At 48.1% G+C, this 17802-nt stretch overlaps 1 protein-coding gene across 1 annotated transcript in view; it reads left to right on the top strand.

Annotated features, from left to right (window-relative positions):
- Positions 1-17802, top strand: part of nbeab (neurobeachin b) — a 231740-nt gene that overhangs the window by 99209 nt on the left and 114729 nt on the right. The window contains exons 17-30 of the mRNA XM_048980718.1: positions 664-756; positions 1779-1887; positions 2864-2945; positions 3494-3617; positions 4637-4829; positions 5056-6045; positions 8253-8470; positions 8764-8917; positions 9071-9079; positions 9808-9988; positions 11915-12039; positions 12346-12453; positions 12547-12715; positions 15312-15753. Of these exons, the coding sequence (XP_048836675.1) occupies positions 664-756; positions 1779-1887; positions 2864-2945; positions 3494-3617; positions 4637-4829; positions 5056-6045; positions 8253-8470; positions 8764-8917; positions 9071-9079; positions 9808-9988; positions 11915-12039; positions 12346-12453; positions 12547-12715; positions 15312-15753 (2997 nt within the window). The remainder of the gene's footprint in view (positions 1-663; positions 757-1778; positions 1888-2863; positions 2946-3493; positions 3618-4636; positions 4830-5055; positions 6046-8252; positions 8471-8763; positions 8918-9070; positions 9080-9807; positions 9989-11914; positions 12040-12345; positions 12454-12546; positions 12716-15311; positions 15754-17802) is intronic.

The raw sequence follows: 17802 nt of genomic DNA, 5'->3' as shown, positions 1-17802 counted from the left end.
GTTTCTGTGGTGCAGGTCCCTCCGAAGTGATGAATCCGCCGAAACACCTCCCCTATACATCCTATTGCCACTAAAACATTAGCAGAACAGGAGAGCTTTACTTCTTTGAAGTTTCGTTGGTATATAACTTCCCTAAAGGCATCAAACTCCATCCGTTCTGCATGAAATTCTGTCACTTTAAGCCGCCCCTTCCCCCCCAGGGTGTTTGAGAGCTACACCGCCACACTTAGACAGCCCTCTGTAATGGAGCCTGCGAGTGACTGGCCGTCTCTTAAACCCGTGGCCGTGCGAGACCTGCAGCTCCAGCAGAATGGGTTGGCTGATTTCACACGTACTTCCACTCTCACTTCAGCTGGCACCCAGGCATTTAATCTGTGAGGCTGAGTCTGCAGCAGTATTTACTTATGGACTGTAAATCTTATGTGTAAGCAGAAATTCCCATTGTTCGCTAACAAATATATGCAGTGAGGTGAAAGAAAGGTGTTTTCAAAGGTTATTTCCTCTCCTCAGACACTGTGTCGGGAAGACATTGTATGCTGAAAATGTGCACTTTGATGTTTTGCAGACTCATGTCTGTGTTGCTTGAATGGAGCAATTTTTTCATCCCTTTTTCTGCTGTAACTCAGAAGAATGTTTCTTTGTTGTTGTTTGGTGTGTGTCCAGGGTCATCTACAAACTGCTGGCCTCCAAAAGCGAGAGCATCCGGGTTCAAGCTCTTAAAGTCCTAGGCTACTTCCTCAAGCACTTGGGGCACAAGTAAGTGTCCAGTGAGGACCACCAGGTCCCTGTGACCTTATCTGTCATCTGCCCACTATCCAGAAAAATAAGTCCTCGGTGCCCCATTTAAAAATATGCATAGACTAATAATTAAAATACTAATATGATCAAAGCTGGTTGAAGTGATTCATAGGCCCAACAGCAGTGATCTGTTCATTGCTTGTATTTCTCAGAAGATATCGCATATGATCCGGAGAAAACTCTCAAAGGCCATGTGACATACGGGTTGCGTTTATGTATCTGTGTATGGTTGGTACAAACCCACTGTTCCTGAAAATGTAAGTTGCGCACTGTCTGCCTGCCTGCGGGCTTGAATCTCAGCGGATCTGAGTTTAATGATTAGCACAGCGAGTCAGTCGCAGGGAGGGTACCAGCTGGGATACAGTGAGCGTGACTGAGGCAGCGCTAATCAGGGCGATGGCTGCTCAGGCATTCCCCACCAAACTTGAGTGGACGGCCATTTGAGAGTGGCCCGGGCTCGGTCATTACACTGCAAGGCACCCTTGATGTCACTGGGGAGGGGGGGGTGCGCATGAGTCGTTCTCTGATGGTGGAGGGGGAGCCGGCACAAGATCTGAGAAGATGCCTGTTGTGCTGCTTTTCCAGGGAAAGGACTCTCCTAATTGGGCTTGTGCCCATGTGAAGGCGGCATGCTTGCTCTGTTTAGGTGGGACATTCTCTGCTCTCAGAGCCTGGTGGCTTCAGAAAATGGCTCTGCTGTCCTCCTGCTGATTCTGCACTAGGCACCACGCTTAGCAGAGGAGGGGCACTACAGAATACGTGTGGGAATCAAGAGTTGAGAGGACTCTTGTTGAGAAACAGGATTGTGGGGTTGGAAATCACGGGGTAGGCTTTTCCAACAGGCCATGAATTGCCAAGTCGCCTCTATTTCTGCTCCTTCTGTTTCTGAGATCCCCTGGTCCCCTGCTGTTATTGGCCAGTGTGTGATTACCTCTCTTGGAGAGGTCAGATGACAATGTGTCTCTCCCATGCTCCTGTAGGAGAAAGGTGGAGATAATGCACACCCACAGCCTGTTCACTCTGCTGGGCGAGCGGCTGATGTTGCACACCAACACGGTCACCATCACCACCTACAACACACTCTACGAGGTATGGCAGCCAACTGGGTGATGCGGGGATGGGGCTTCAATAGATGGGACAATCTGCAGGGATTCCATCCATTTCAGGTGTTACTGGAGATGCCTTTACATACTGTCCAACCTTTCTTAGAACTTCTAGCACTTCTAAGCAGCGTTTTATTATCACTGAGCATTTTATTTGGAACTCCTGAACACCTGCTTATTCATGCAATGATCTAATCAGCCATGTGGCAGCAGCACAGTGCATAAGATCATGCAGATACAGGTCAGGAGCTTCAGCTAATGCTCACATCAGACACCAGAATGGGGGAAAATGTGATGCCAGTGATTTTGTGGTACTGTAGGATTGTTACTACCAGACGGGTTGGTTTGGTATTTCTGTAACTGCTGATTGTCCGGGGTTTTCACTCAACAGTCTCTAGAGTTTACTGGGAATGGTGCAAAAAAACAAAAAACATCTAGTGAGCAGAAGTTATAAAATGGAAACACCGTATTCATGAGAGAGGTCAGAGGAGAACAGCCAGACTGGTTTGAGCTGACAGGAAGGCTATCATAACTCAGATAACACTATGTACATCTGTGGGTAGGAAAAAAACATCATAGACTACAACAGTAGAAGATCATTTCAGGTTCCATTTCTGTTTGCCAAAATCTGAAAGCTGAGGCTGCAGTGGGCTCAGGTTAGTGTTCCTCAGTGGCCTCCGCATCAGAATTCAATATCGAGATCTGCAGAAACTGTGTGATACAATCACGTGAGCATGGACCACAACCTCAAAGGAATCTTTCCAACATCTTGTGGAATCCATGCCACAAAGTTTGAGGCTGTTTTGCAGGCAAAGGGAGGCCCTACCCAGTATTAATATAGTGTTTCTAATAAAGTTCCCAGTGAGTATTTATTTGTGATAATATTTGAATCCTTTCGATAACTATAAATAACCGACTTTATTTTTCCTGAGAGACTGAACATATGTTATGTCTCGCTTCAGATCCTTACAGAACAGGTCTGCACACAGGTGGTGCACAAACCCCATCCAGAACCAGACTCTACTGTTAAGATCCAGAATCCAAGTACGTGCTCACCCCCCCTATACGGCTCATGTAGACTGTGTGTTTTGTACTTAACTGTTTATTTGACCTGGATGTCTGCACAGACCTGTTTTCAGTTAAGATGGGGTTATTTATGCAGACCTCTCAAGAGTCTTTGTTTGTCACATACACAGTTGTACAAGTACAACATGCAGTGAAATGTACCCTGAATCAGTCCTGAGACTGTGCAGTGACCTCCACGTGAATTTGATCTAGAACACCAGTGTCTGTGCATGTGTGTCTGTGTTTGTGTGTCTACGTGTGCGTGTGTGTGTCACTGTATTTGTGTGTGTGTGTGTGTGTGTGTGTGCATGCGTGCGTGTGTGTGTCTGTGTTTGTGTGTCTGTGTGCATGCATATGTATGTGTGTTTGTGTATGTGTGTGTGCTTGCGTGTGTGTGTATGTCTTTGTGTGCTTGTGTGTGTGTGTGTCTTTGTGTGTTTCTTTGTGTGTGTGTGTGTGTGTGTGCTTGCCAACTAACTTGCATCCTCGGCTTTCAACCTATGCCACCCCATCACCTTTCATGGCAGTGATCCTGAAGGTCGTGGCTACCTTGATGAAGAACTCCTCCCCCAGTGCCGAATTGATGGAGGTCCGTCGCCTCTTTCTGTCCGACATGATCAAGCTGTTCAGCAACAGCCGGGAGAATCGGCGGTGAGCAGTGCTGTCCGTGCGTGTCCGCAGCAGGTGGCTCCGTCATCAAGCAGCCAGGGTAGCTGGGTAGCTGGGCAGTGAGGAGCTGTCCCCATTACCTGGTGGGGCTCCGTCTCATCTCTAGCTTCATCCACAGCGGCAGTTTGATCTGCCCAAGCCTGTCTGTCTCACCAGCTGAGCCTTGAACTGGCACAACGCAAGTTTACTGTCTAATAATCAGAGATGATACTCCTCAGGCTTCAGGCTACAATAGCATGTGACAGTAATTTAGTTGAGCAAGGACTTCTAACTGTAGGTCCTTATTTAAGATGATTGCTTCTATTCAAAGTGCCTTTAATGTTATATCTTGGCTCATTTACACAGCTGAAGAAATTCAAGCTAACTACCTTCACTCTGCTATTAGAGTACCTTGAACCTGCAGCCTTTTGATAAGTTCTACCCCTAATTATGGAATAATGAGGAGTACAGAAGTAATTTTGAGTGTATTGAGAATTTCATGTAATTTTGTAACGGGAAAAGTATTGTCACACTCCACATAGTGATGCTGGTCTGTGAAAAGTACAGAGTAACCTACCCAATCAAAATGAGATCGAATATCCTACTTGCTGCCTGTTAAATATCGCCCTCTACAGGCCAGTTACATTTTTCTGTATTCGATTGAGAATTTGATTATTTTACTGAACATAATTTTATTAACTTTCTCATTTCATAATTTCCTTATTATTAGCTATAAATGTTCAAAACCAAACATCTACTAAGTAACACAACGTAGATGTAGTAGAGTAATAGTAGATTAAAGAGGGAAAGTATAGCGGAATACTGGGAATTGAAAAAGAAAATACTGCTTAAAATACCCATGAAACAAAATGAGTATTTGATTGAGTGTTTGATATTTCATTCACCTCAAACGGTCTCCTGAGTGCCATGTGAGTGTCAGCGTGCAGTGTCAGCATGCAGTGTCAGCGTGCAGTGTCAGGGGTGAAGCACTCTGTTCTGATGCCTCGCACCCTGCCCCCCAGGTGCCTCCTCCAGTGCTCCGTCTGGCAAGACTGGATGTTCTCGCTTGGCTACATCAACCCCAAGAACCCTGAGGAGCAGAAGATCACGGAGATGGTGTACAACATCTTCCGCATCCTGCTGTACCACGCCATCAAATACGAATGGGGCGGCTGGCGCGTCTGGGTGGACACGCTGTCGATAGCGCACTCCAAGGTGAGGACCACGTCGGTTTGGGAAAAGCAGAGAAATGCTGCCCTCTGCTGGTGAGATGGAAGCTTTTGTTAAAATCAGCTAAGTTAAGGTGCAGTCTGATTGATTTTTTTAATCATAAATCATGGATGGAACTTCCCTAGTATTTACAAATTTTTCAGAATATGTGATCAATCAGTTTCAAAAACTGCACGACTTGAATTAGCAGGTCTGTCTGTTTAATGTCCAGGTGACATATGAGGCTCACAAGGAGTACTTGGCCAAGATGTATGAGGAGTACCAGCGGCAGGAGGAGGAGAACATCAAGAAAGGCAAGAAGGGCCTAGTCAGCACCATTTCTGGCCTGTCTGCTTCGGGCATCAAGGGCGCCATCGAGATCCGCGAGATCGATGACAACTCACAGACGCAGACGCCCGAGAGCGAGGCCGACTACCCTGAGAGCGCCGACTCGCGCCACCTACTGGTGGACTCCAAGGAGCCGGATGAGCTTGCAGGTGGCGAGCGGCCTGCGGGCGGGGTGAGGGTGGAGGTGCATGACCTGCTGGTGGACATCAAGGCAGAGAAGGTGGAGGCCACAGAGGTGAAGCTAGACGACTTGGACCTGTCCCCGGAGGTGCTAGGTCTAACGGAGAACGGGCCGCTGGTGGAGGTGGACTCTCTGCTGGACAATGTGTACTGCGCCACTGTGGGCAACCTGGGCGGCGTCCTGGTGTCCAAGGAGAGTGGCGAGGACAAGAATACCGGGCCGCTCATCACCCTGGCTGACGAAAAGGACAGCGTCCCTGGCGACAGCGGCTTTCTGTTTGGCAAGGTGGGCGGCGGCCCAGACAACAAGCTTCTTGGGCATCTGACCTCTGCCCAGAGGCTCGTGCTGTCCGGCCCAGAGACCCCGGTCATTTCCAGCAGCAGCGCCGATGACCTGGGCCTGCTGGCCCGCATGACAGGCAGCTCCGACCTGCCATCTGCTCCCAACCTCTTGGAGGACACTGAGTTCAAACTGCACGCAGTCCTGGAGGACCTCAACCCCATGGTGGAGCCTGATGCCATCCCCAAGGTTACTGACTATACCACCGGGGGTGCTATGGGGACAGAGGGGGATGCATCTGCCACGAAAAGCGGGGGCGCCGTGGATGCGGGCAGCACCAACTCAGACACCGAGAGGTCCGATGACGGCAAGGATAAAGAGACTAAAAAGATCCAGACCACAGCGACCACTCAGGTTTGACATTTAGCATGATTACTATAGGGCACCACCCAAGGTCGCGTAAGAAAGGTTCAACTTATTCTAATCACCTGTAGGTAACTTATGTGAGTGTGTGCTGCGATGGGTTGGCGCCTCATCCTGGGCTGTTTCCTGCCTTGCACCTTCAGGCTTCGGACCCACCACGTCCCAGAATAGGACAAGTGGTTACAAATGGATGGATGGATATTACAAATCTATTGGTTTTATGATATAAAATCAGTACTTTATTCATTTGTTTACAAAAAAATATGTCACGGTATAAACATACAGTAGATTTAAGTAACACATTCATTTGTAAAAGTAATTAAATAAAACCCAATACAATAGCTCTAAAAGAGCTGTTATGAGTTAAAAAGTTATTTGGTAAGTAGTCTCATTTGGTGCTTTTTAATTAGTAATAACATAAAACACCAAACATTTGTACTAAGTATCCCTTTGGGGGCCAATGACCACAACTGGAAATAATAGCAAAACAGCAAGAAGTCAATAAGTCAGTCAAAAATTATGACACTCAAAAAAGGAAAATGTCTGTGTGACAGATACGTGCGGATATATTAAACTTTTCTTCTCGATGAACTTTTCTTATGAGACCAATAAATTTGAATTAAGCAAGTGTCCGAAGACTGTTTGTGAGCACTGACTATGGCAGCAGAGTTACTGTGACCTAGAACTACTTAAGTGGTTATAATGAAGGGTCTCTATATTGGGTGTCTATATATCATTCTTGCTTAATGTTCTCAGAAACATTCTGTTCTAGATGATCTCCCTGATGATTATGTTTCAAGCGTGTTCTTATTACTGCCATATGCTGAGTGTGGCCTTGAGCTGGGCTGATTTAAGAGCAATTCTGGCACGCTACATAGCTGTGGTTTCGCTGGCCTGACCAGCCTGGCTTTAAAACACTGCTGCTTGCGAATGGCAGGAAGCCCTTGCAGCTGTCTGCATTTGTTTTTGCGTCTGCGTCTGCTTATGCGCCTGCTCGCGATTGCCACAACTCTCAGGTGCTGCCTGGTATGGGGTGGCCATTTAAGTGGTGGGTGGGGCTAGGGGACAGTCTGTACCTCTACCTTTGGCCTGTTTCATGTAGTGGGTGGGGCTGGGGAACAGACTGCACCTCCAATTTTAGCCTGTTTGATGTAGTGGGTGGGACTGGGGGACAGTGCACCTCCACCTTTGGCCTGTCTTACATGGTGGTCAGTGCTGGAAGACAGTCTGCACCTCCACCTTTGGCCTGTCTTACATGGTGGTCGGTGCTGGGAGACAGTCTGCACCTCCACCTTTGGCCTGTCTTACATGGTGGTCACTGCTGGGAGACAGTCTGCACCTCCACCTTTGATCTGTCTTACATGGTGGTCAGTTCTGGAAGACAGTCTGTATCTCCACCTTTAGCCTGTCTTACATGGTGGTCGGTGCTGGGAGACAGTCTGCACCTTCACCTTTGGCCTGTCTTACATGGTGGTCACTGCTGGGAGACAGTCTGCACCTCCACCTTTGACCTGTCTTACATGGTGGTCAGTGCTGGGAGACAGTCTGCACCTTCACCTTTGGCCTGTCTTACATGGTGGTCACTGCTGGGAGACAGTCTGCACCTCCACCTTTGACCTGTCTTACATGGTGGTCAGTGCTGGGAGACAGTCTGCACCGTTGCCATTGCACAGATGCCGTGCAGGTAGCGGTCTGATAAGCTCACGGCCTCAGAGAATCAGAAGGCAGACGGCAGAGATATAGCTCAGGCTTGATGCACTTTTCGAGGTACCTGCTGAACATACTGAGCAGAGGTTCTTGTGCTGATTTAGGCCTGTCCTCCACAGGTGTGTAATGGCCTGGGCCTGTGGTCCCTTAAAAGCCTTTGAGTGGGTGTTTTATATGCATCACTGGCATTTCCTTGGGAATTTCCAGTGAAACTGTTTCACATCACACAAGTCTATGCTGTTCTTTTGAAAAAATCCATATTCATTCTGTAAAAAGCAAAAATTACCAAAAAAGGACAAAAATCATTTGAGTTTAGTTTGTCAGAGGTCTTTATAATTTTCATTTACAGTTTGATAGATTCATTTTTCTTAGGGGCCTGACCAGGAAATGCGTTTAGAAGATGGTTAGCATATCATAGTGTAGTGCTGCTACTGAACAGTAGAGGGCAATGTGGACAAAGCTAACTGCACTGTCTGCGACACCCCCAGCAGACTCTGCATGGGCGGACGTCCAGCCACATGGAGCGGGACCTGCGTGTGGACCTAGGTTTCAGGGGCATGCCCATGACGGAGGAGCAGCGGCGCCAGTTCAGCCCAGGCCCACGGACTACCATGTTTCGCATCCCAGAGTTCAAATGGTCACCCATGCACCAGCGACTGCTGACCGACCTGCTCTTTGCCCTGGAGACTGATGTCCACGTCTGGAGGAGGTCAGAGGTCACAGCCTCCCATGAACAATCATCCTCTCTTCAGTCCATATTTCCTTGTTAAAGCAACTGACTATTGATTTACTAAAATATACAAGTAATTATTTAATTAAAAACATTTTTTGTCTTATACCAATGGACATATTACAAGGCATAATGAGTATAAGTGCTATAATTAGGGGTCCTGGAGTTGGACCTTATAGTCTTCTGGTCCCGACCTGTATGCCACCTGTTACCAGCAGCTTAGAAGAAGCACTGAATGAAGCACTTGCCCATTCTTCTCTCAATCCTTGCAGTCACTCGACCAAGTCAGTCATGGACTTCGTGAACAGCAATGAAAACATCATCTTTGTCCACAACACAATTCACCTCATCTCTCAGATGGTGGACAACATAATCATTGCTTGTGGTGGAATACTTCCTCTCCTGTCAGCAGCCACCTCGCCCTCTGTAAGTGCAAACAAAGCTCTATGGCGCCATCTTGTGGCCATTGCACATCACTGCTTTCTATTGACAGATGGGATTCTGTGCTTTGTTTATGGCTTTAATATTCTCTTATTTTCTTCCCCTGCCCTGTTGTGTTTTAATTGGATGCATATCCAGGGTTCAAAGGTCAGTGGCTTTAATTGTCTGTATGTGTCAGCTGTGTATGTGTGTTTGTAGATATATATATATATATACACATATATACATATATATGTGTATTTATATATCTTTTGTATTTATATATAAATATATATATATAACATACAGTATATATACACACGTTAATATATTATATGACGATATACAGTGTGTGTGTATTTCATATTTTAATATAAATACAATTAGCTAAACATCGTATGTTTGAAGAATTTAGAATTGGGTTGAATGAGCAACTTAAATATTGTTGCAAAATGTCTGCTAAACAGCCAGTGTTACAATCTTGTGGGGGGAGTGGGGTGTATGTAGAGGCCCCAGACAAACAGCAGTATTACAAAGCGAATGCAGCACTCATCTCAGATGTTTTGGGAATGTTAGCCGAATGTTGTGGGAACGTTACGCGAGCACCACGTGAAGACACTACCAAAAAGTCCTTCGTTATTTGGATCACTGATGCTGCTGTGACGCTCCTGGCTTAATGCTCATACTTAAGCAATGAAGTTCGTCTCTGCGCTTCGACACCTGTCTCCCGCATCCTCGGAGCGTAAACGGAAAAGGAGCCGTGATAATTGCAGCCCTCGCTAAGTGTGTTTTGCCTTGTTGGTGATTGTTGTGATTGTCGTCTAGGGGGATGCTGTTTTTCATGTTAAAGGGGGCTCCTCTTATCCCGTGCATGTATGTTTGTCTGTGTGTGTCAGACGGAGCTGGAGAACTTGGAGGCCACGCAGGGCATGTCCTCAGAGACAGCCGTGACCTTCCTCAGCCGCCTGATGGCCATGGTGGATGTGCTGGTGTTCGCTAGCTCCCTCAACTTCAGCGAGATAGAAGCTGAGAAGAACATGTCCTCTGGGGGCCTAATGCGGCAGTGCCTGAGGCTGGGTGAGTGTGTGGCGTCTGTCTGTCTGCATGGCTCTGTCTACCTGTTTGTGTCTCTCTGTGTGTGCCTGTCTGTGTATGTCTGTCTGTGAGTATCTGTGTGCATCTGCCTGTCTGCCTGTCTGTCTGTCTGCATGGCTCTGTCTACCTGTTTGTGTCTCTCTGTGTGTGCCTGTCTGTGTATGTCTGTCTGTGAGTATCTGTGTGCATCTGCCTGTCTGCCTGTCTGTCTGTCTGCATGGCTCTGTCTACCTGTGTGTGCCTGTCTGTGTATGTCTGTCTGTGAGTATCTGTGTGCATCTGCCTGTCTGCATGGCTCTGTCTACCTGTTTGTGTCTCTTTGTGTGTGCCTGTCTGTGTATGTTTGTCTGTGAGTTTTTGTGTGCATCTGCCTGTCTGTCTGTCTGCATGGCTCTGTCTACCTGTTTGTGTCTCTCTGTGTGTGCCTGTCTGTGTATGTCTGTCTGTGAGTATCTGTGTGCATCTGCCTGTCTGCATGGCTCTGTCTACCTGTTTGTGTCTCTCTGTGTGTGCCTGTCTGTGAGTGTCTGTGTGCATCTGCCTGTCTACCTGTCTGTCTGTATGCGTGCATCTGTTTATGAGCATCCATCTGTCTGTTTGTCTGCCCATCTGTCTGCTATCTAAGTGTCTGCCTATCTTTGCGTGCTTATCTGTGTCCATCTGTCTGCCCGTTCATGTGTTCATCTGCCTGTCTGCCAATCTGCCAGCCTACATCTGTCTATTTGTCTGTGTACTTCTGTCTGCCTGTCTATCTGTGTGCATCAGTGGCTGTCTGTCTACATACCTCTGTGTGTCTATCTGTCTGTTTGCCTGTCTGCCCATCTGTCTGCCTGTTTGTCTGTGTGCATCTGGCTGTCTATGTCCATCTGTATGCTTCTGCATCAGTTTGACTACCTGGTTGTCTGCGAGTCTCTGCCCTTCCTGTCTCTGCCTGTCTATCTTTGTGCGTCTACATGTGTCTGTCTGTATCTGTCTGTCTATGATACTGCGTGGGAGGTCCTTGTGTGTGTTTGTGTGTGTGTGTGTTTATTTCCAGCCTTTCCTTGTTTAATCTTCGAGCCTGACTAATTTGCCTTTAAGGATGCATGATTGGTGAGGAATCATGCGTCTTGTATGGCTGCTTTTAACTTTGAACAGTCTGGGGGGGGGGTGGGGGCTCTGTGTCTGCATATGTTGTGGGGAATGAACACAGTATAATGTGACTTAAGCATCACTGGGAAGAAAAAAGAGAGGATGAGAGAAAAAGAGAGAGGGAGAGAGAGAACGGTATGTCCTCCATGGGGGTTATGAGAGCCTCCGCTTTGTTTTGCTTCTACAAAGACCCTGCGGTCAATCTGTGGTTAAAGCCAGCACTCCCCATTGGGCTGGGATACTTTTTATTTATGGGTCTGTCAGTCTGTCAGTGCCCTGGTACATGACTTTCTTGTGAATTGCTGTACATCCTCAGTAATATTTAGGCTCGCTATGGAACGCTGATTCCTGCCACTGGGGTTTTGCATGTGTTAGCAAATCAGCGTGTGTCCGTCCTTTTATTAATAGGGTCTAGATCATGATTAAATAGACACAGTAGAGAAGTTAAACTTAAATGTTCGCAGGACTGACTGATCAAGCGAGAAATCGAAGGTGAGATTGCAGTTGAATGTAATTCATCTATTTTTAACGATTTTTAGATATAGATGAATTATATGGAGTGCTTTGGCAGCGCTCGACCGGGATTTCGGCTGCTAGTGGGGTGACCCTGTAGTCTCTTTACTAATGACTGTTCTTTATTAAGTTTAACAGTTTAGTAATGATGCTTTCTGCCGTTCATGTAATGGTTCTGACTGTTTTTAATGGGTGCGCTCCTATGTAGATTAATAGTCCTGCCTCTGTTTTGTGATGGCCTCAAGTGTCTCTGCCTCTCCCCAGTGTGCTGTGTGGCTGTGAAAAACTGCCTGGAGTGCCGGCAGCGGCAGAGGGACAGGACTGTGAAGCCGTCCCTCCCCAGCAGCAAGGCCCCAGACAATCTGCAGAGCTCCACAGTGGCCGGCAAGGTGCCTGCATCCACAGTGCCGCCATGCACCCCCCCCCCCAACTTCGTTTCAGCATCACAGACACACCGGGCCTCTGCATATGTAACATTAGCTTCGCTATATTTTGGTCTGGTTGTGGTGGTGAAACGCTGCCCTAAAGTTAGTCAGTTATCTACTTCATTTGCCTGTCTTGTGCTTTCAGGCAATTCAGTAGCTTTTTACAGTAAATGAATTCCTTCCTCTTACCGGTTCTGTCAGTTGCGTTAGATGTGAGCAGTGTTGCTTTACATTGGGACTGAGATGTATTATACTGTTTCCCTGCTTTAGACTTCCCTAGAGAATGTCTCCAGTAACATCTCTCCCATCAAGGACCCTGACAGACTTCTGCAGGACGTGGACATCAACCGCTTGCGTGCTGTTGTTTTCCGCGATGTGGTGAGTGGTGTGTGGCTGGGGTATGGGGTGGGTGGTTCCCTGGCACTGAAAGACAGTTACCGCTGGACCCTCTGTGCCCCCCCCCCCCCGCAGGACGACAGCAAGCAGGCACAGTTCCTGGCCCTGGCTGTCGTCTATTTCATCTCTGTCCTCATGGTGTCCAAGTACCGGGACATCCTGGAGCCGCAGAGGGAGACGGCCAGGGTGGGTAGCCAGCTGGTACGGAACATCCGGCAGGAGATCAACTCCCCAACCAGCAAAGGTGTGCCTCTTGCTCCTCCAAAACCCCGTCTACTGGGAGGAGGCGCGGTTATCAAGGATTTGAAGCTGAGATGAAAAAACAGATGTAAATATAGATGCTCATCCTTTGTGGTTCCTGACAGATCTGTCAGAGAAGCTCCCCCAGACTCAGCCGACAGCTTCCTGCCCGAAAGGAAATCACATTAGCGACTGGGAGTCCCAGCATGGGAGCCGCACTCGGCCACAGGCCTATGATTTATTCATAGGCTCATGTTAATTACAATGCATATAATTAAATTTCAGATAAGGTCATATTAACATAAGTGTGCAAAACCAGAAGTATTTATACTCCTACATACATATATACATATACAAATCAAGAAGGTTTCACCTTATGTCAGCATAGTAATATTTTTGTATTGATTGTGATGTATATTATGGAAACATGCAATGGAATTCTAAAATCTGAGTCTGAATGGATCCGGAGCATTAATTGATGTGAAAGGACTAACTCTCGGTGGAGCACCATAGACATGCTGAAGGCGAGGGCGGGCTACCTAAAGAGGACCACGCTGGGCGTCAGGCAATGGGGGAAGGAGGGGATATACGGGTGGGGTGAGGCAGGGAACAAGGCTGGGAGGGAACAGCAGGCTGAGAGCAGCAGATAGATGGAGGAGAGAGAGAGAGAGACGGGAGGAACAGGAGGGTGAAAGCAGCATACAGACAGGGAGGAGGGAGAGAAATCAGGGGTACAGGAGGGCGAGAGCAGCAGATAGACAGGGAAGAGAGAGAGAGACAGGGAACAGTAGGGTGAGAGGGACTGGGGTGGGAGAGAGTAAAAGACAGGGAAGGTAGGAGTGAGTAAGAGAGGCATAGAGGGTGGGAGTTAGTGAGACATGGAGAGAGATAGGGAGGCAGAGTAGGAAGAGGCAGGAAGAGCACCCTGATAAAGGTAGGCTGATGGAGGCATGTTGATAGAGACAGGCTGATAGAGGCAGATAGACAGGGGTAGGATAACAGACAGACAGATAGGGGCAGTTTGACAGAGGCAGACTGATAGAGGTAGGGTGGCACGGTCATCTCTGCTTGCGGGCACGAAGACTGCGCTGCTATTTCCAGCCTGCCTGTCAGTGGCGATTAGGAAGGCAATCCACCATAGGAGAATGGGCTCATATAAGAAGCACACTGCCCTCATGGACCGGTCAGAAAGGGCACATGACATGCCACATGACATGCTGTAGTGAATGTTGATTAAGCTGCCTTAGCTGCTGGCTGGGCCTGGAGTCACTCTGCTGCTTTTCACTGGGATTTCCAGGTATTTACATCTAAATTGTGACTCTGTTATCCGTGTGCACATTTAGCAGAATGTATTTATACTTTATTGGTCTTTCCCCACCGTCTACCTCCAAAAGCCCAGTAAACCATTCTGATTACAGAGAAAGTCCCACTGTGTATATGAATATGGAAGTATAATTAAACTCTCCATAAACCACTGCTGTTGCGGCACCAACACTGTGCCCCAGTGAATGTAAACCAGCAAATATCTGCTTAAGTGACAGGTTTTACTGGCCTTCCTCCCAGCATTTCCCCTGCCCTGTGCTGCCAGTCCCTATTCCCTCCAAGATCCTCACCAGCATAAGCTGTTGGATATGTGTTTGGCAAATGGCATGGCGGTTAAGGAATTATAACCAAAGAGGGACATTTCAGATTCAGCAAGACAAAAATCCAGATGAAGATTTTATTTTAACCAACTTATAAGGAGTTACAGATTACTTAACAAAATCTTGGTCTGGATTTTTACTTTCTGAACCTGAAATGTCCACCTCTAATTATTATTGTGGGAGTTCTAAGGGGGCTTCTGCTATGTAACCCTGAAGCACTCTAGTGAAACATCCAGCTGCACATGCCAGGATATTCCTTGGATAAACCCATCACAGTGGCACACTCTGACATCGTTTCATCTGGCCTGTGGGAGTCCAGAGCAGATGGATGCAACTTTGCTCAACACTCCTGTTTCATTACTTATGAAAATCACATTTTCCACAGCCTAACAAATGCTTAGGTAACCTTGTTTTTATGCTTAGAGCTGAAACAATAATTTTTTTTGCCACTGATGTTTGTGCTTTTTATTTTAACTAAGCCAGAGGGTGCTTTGGCAGATGGTCCAGCAAAGCATAACCACATATAGAACTTGATTTTAGCTGTTGTTTTACGGTTCATTTCCTATTGCGGCAGTTGGTCCTCCAGGTAGCGCTCTGGCTGTGTCCTTTCCCCCCTGGGAATCCCCAGGCAGTAAAAGAGAGGCATTCCTCTGACATTTGAAAATATAACTTATGATTTTGGAGGTGAAAATTGGGTAAAATATCCTGGTGAGCTGATTACCTTTGGCTGCAGTGGTTCAGGGGCAGTGTTCTTCTTGGGGTACACCCTTGTGCAAATTAACTGAAACCTGTCACACAGGTATACATGCAGCATCCTGGGACCTGCTGGTTTGCACGCCAACAGGGCAGAGAAGGTACTGAGTGGATGGACAGAGGAGGCACTGTGCCCCGGTGGCGGTCCTTGGGAAGGCAGCAAAGGTTCTGACGGTGGCGGTTGTGTCTGTTCCTCTGCCGCAGAGAACCCCACCTGCTTTTCTGAGAGCACAAAGGAGCAGCCCATGCCCGAGGAGGACGTGTCAGCCGAGGGCTCACTGCCGCACACGGATTCAGGCCTCGGCGAGGAACACATGTCTGGGGTGCTGAACGGGACCGACCCGGAGGTGGGGGTCCTGCTTTGTGGCCTCCCAGCCGAGGCGCAGCACTCCCATGAGAGCCTGGCTGAGCCGGCCGCCATCACCATGGCCACCGCCTCCGCAACTGAGGCCCTCAGGCCTGCTGCCTCCATCTCCAGCATCTCCCAGGCCAACAAGGGCATCAACGTGAAGGAGATTCTGAAGAGCCTGGTAGCAGCCCCTGTGGAGGGCCTTGAGGCAGGCCCCGAGCCCCTGCCCTATCCGGACCCCGCCGTGAAGAGGGAGGCGCAGGCTGCCCTCCCCATGCAGTTCCACTCCTTCGACAGGTCGGCACCCCCCCCCCCCCCCCCCCCCCCCCGTCACTAGCTAATAAGCCGGCTTGTAGATGATCAGGTGCCGTCAGCTCAATTAGACGGTCGGACGCAAATGTGTGGCATTGAGTACTGTAGCACCCCCCCCCCCAGCAGCCATTGTGCCTGCATGTTACACCATGTGGCCATAGATCCATGACTGACACTTAGCGCCTGAAACAACCGACTGGCCGTCACTCTGGAGCACTTTATTAATATCTCATTATGGAGGGCTGCCGTGGCGCTCTCTTCAAAGAGTGCCGAGATCATTTCCCTCTGATGGGACACGTTCACTTTAGAGCCCAGCCGTAACTCCATATACGAACTTGTGTGCATCCACAGTCCATAGAATAAAGCGATTCCTGCTTAACTTAGCGAAATGTTACTTCTTAAAGTTTAAGGCAAACGTGATGGTTTGCATGTCATAAACATCCAGTGAATAGACACTCGTGCTTCTGACCGGCTCGAGAAGCTGGGTTCTGACGTACTGGGGTGTGGCCCGGGATTACGCTCTGGGAGCAGATGGACCCCAGCGAATCTCACAACACGTTAATCACACGTCCGAAGATGTCTGAGGTCCCCCTGAGCTCCTTTAGGGGCATCATCAGTGTGCTTTAATGATGCCCCTTCCCGCTCAGCCCCCCCCGAAACTCTGCAGCTATTCACTGGTAGAGATTCCCCTGCATAAGGCTGTCTGATGTCTTATTTGTCACAATGCTGTCCGTGGCATATATACATTTATTTTGTCATCTTGTCTCTGTTCACATACATCGGTGCTTAAATCTATGTCAGTCTTTCCTTTTTCCTGATTTACCTGCCGTCTTGCCACCGTTTGCTTTGTACTTTTCAGAGAAATCCTTATAAATTCCTGGGAAACCCACCCTCTTCTCCCCACCTGCTCACGTTTGGTTTCAGACATTTTTATTTTCCTCCTGGAACTGAAATAGAGGCGAGGGAGCTGCAAAATGCCTGGGGGGAAGTGATGGGGGAGGCTTTGATCAAATGAGACGTGCCCCCCCCTCCCCTGCATGAAGAGCAGGTATCCAGCCGGTACCCCCTTCCGTAATGTATGCAGGACGAGCTGGAGATGATATTGATGAAGGGGATGTTGAGCATTCGCTGGGGGGGTTGGGGTCTCGGGGGCGTTGATGACAGATTAAACAGCAGAGGCCTGGCACCGCCGCCCAGCTCCGCGTGTCGTCCTCATGCTCACGGCCGTAATGGGAGCTGGCAGCTGGGAATGAGGCCCACCAGTGGCGCTATTATTTTTGAGATGCTTCCATGCCTGGCTCCACCTGTGCCGTCTGGCCCCACCCATGCAGCTTAGCCCCGCCCCCTCTGCCGCTTTTATGTCCTTGCCACGTGACAATTGCACCGTCTAATTGTCCCCCACCTGCCAGGAGGAGGCACAACAGTGGCTGAGGGGTGGGGGGGTTTCCGTCGCCTGTCAGACTCTGCGCCGATTGGGAGCGACAGCATCACCCCCCCCCACACCCCCAGCCCTCCATTTCATGACTCTAATGCGTCTGAGGAGTGAGATTTGTCCTATATATGTTCCTCAGTCTATTTTTGGTTGACTTTCACTGTAGCTCTCTGTTCTTTAATACTCCAAATAGACTTTCTGATTGGGCATAATGCTCTTGGAAATGGAGAGAGGTGCCCTTGTTTTGGATATATTGACTATCAGTACTGGTGTGTTATGGTTATGGTGAACAAAATATGTTTTGGATCCCTTTTCTTCCTAGGAGTCTCCTTACAGTGACAGTTTTGTGTTTAATTCTGCATGTTATCCATGACTTGGACTTTAAAAATGCCTGGAAGAGTTTTTGCTCTTATCTAGATTATGCCGCTCATTAATTTTTGGAAAGCCGTCGGGATCCCTGAGCTGGATCTCACTGGCATGTGGAGATTTAAAGAGCTGGAACCCGATTAATATTTATCTCAAATCCTTTCTTTGTTCAAGGCAACTGAATTAAGACAATCCTATTAATAAAATATAAGATGAATAATCTATACATCTTTCAT

This window comes from Brienomyrus brachyistius, chromosome 17, assembly GCF_023856365.1.
Source record: "Brienomyrus brachyistius isolate T26 chromosome 17, BBRACH_0.4, whole genome shotgun sequence".
NCBI classification, from domain to species: Eukaryota; Metazoa; Chordata; class Actinopteri; order Osteoglossiformes; family Mormyridae; genus Brienomyrus; species Brienomyrus brachyistius.
Note: the sequence above shows the minus strand (reverse complement) of the source record. Positions and strands in the feature narration are given on the sequence as shown.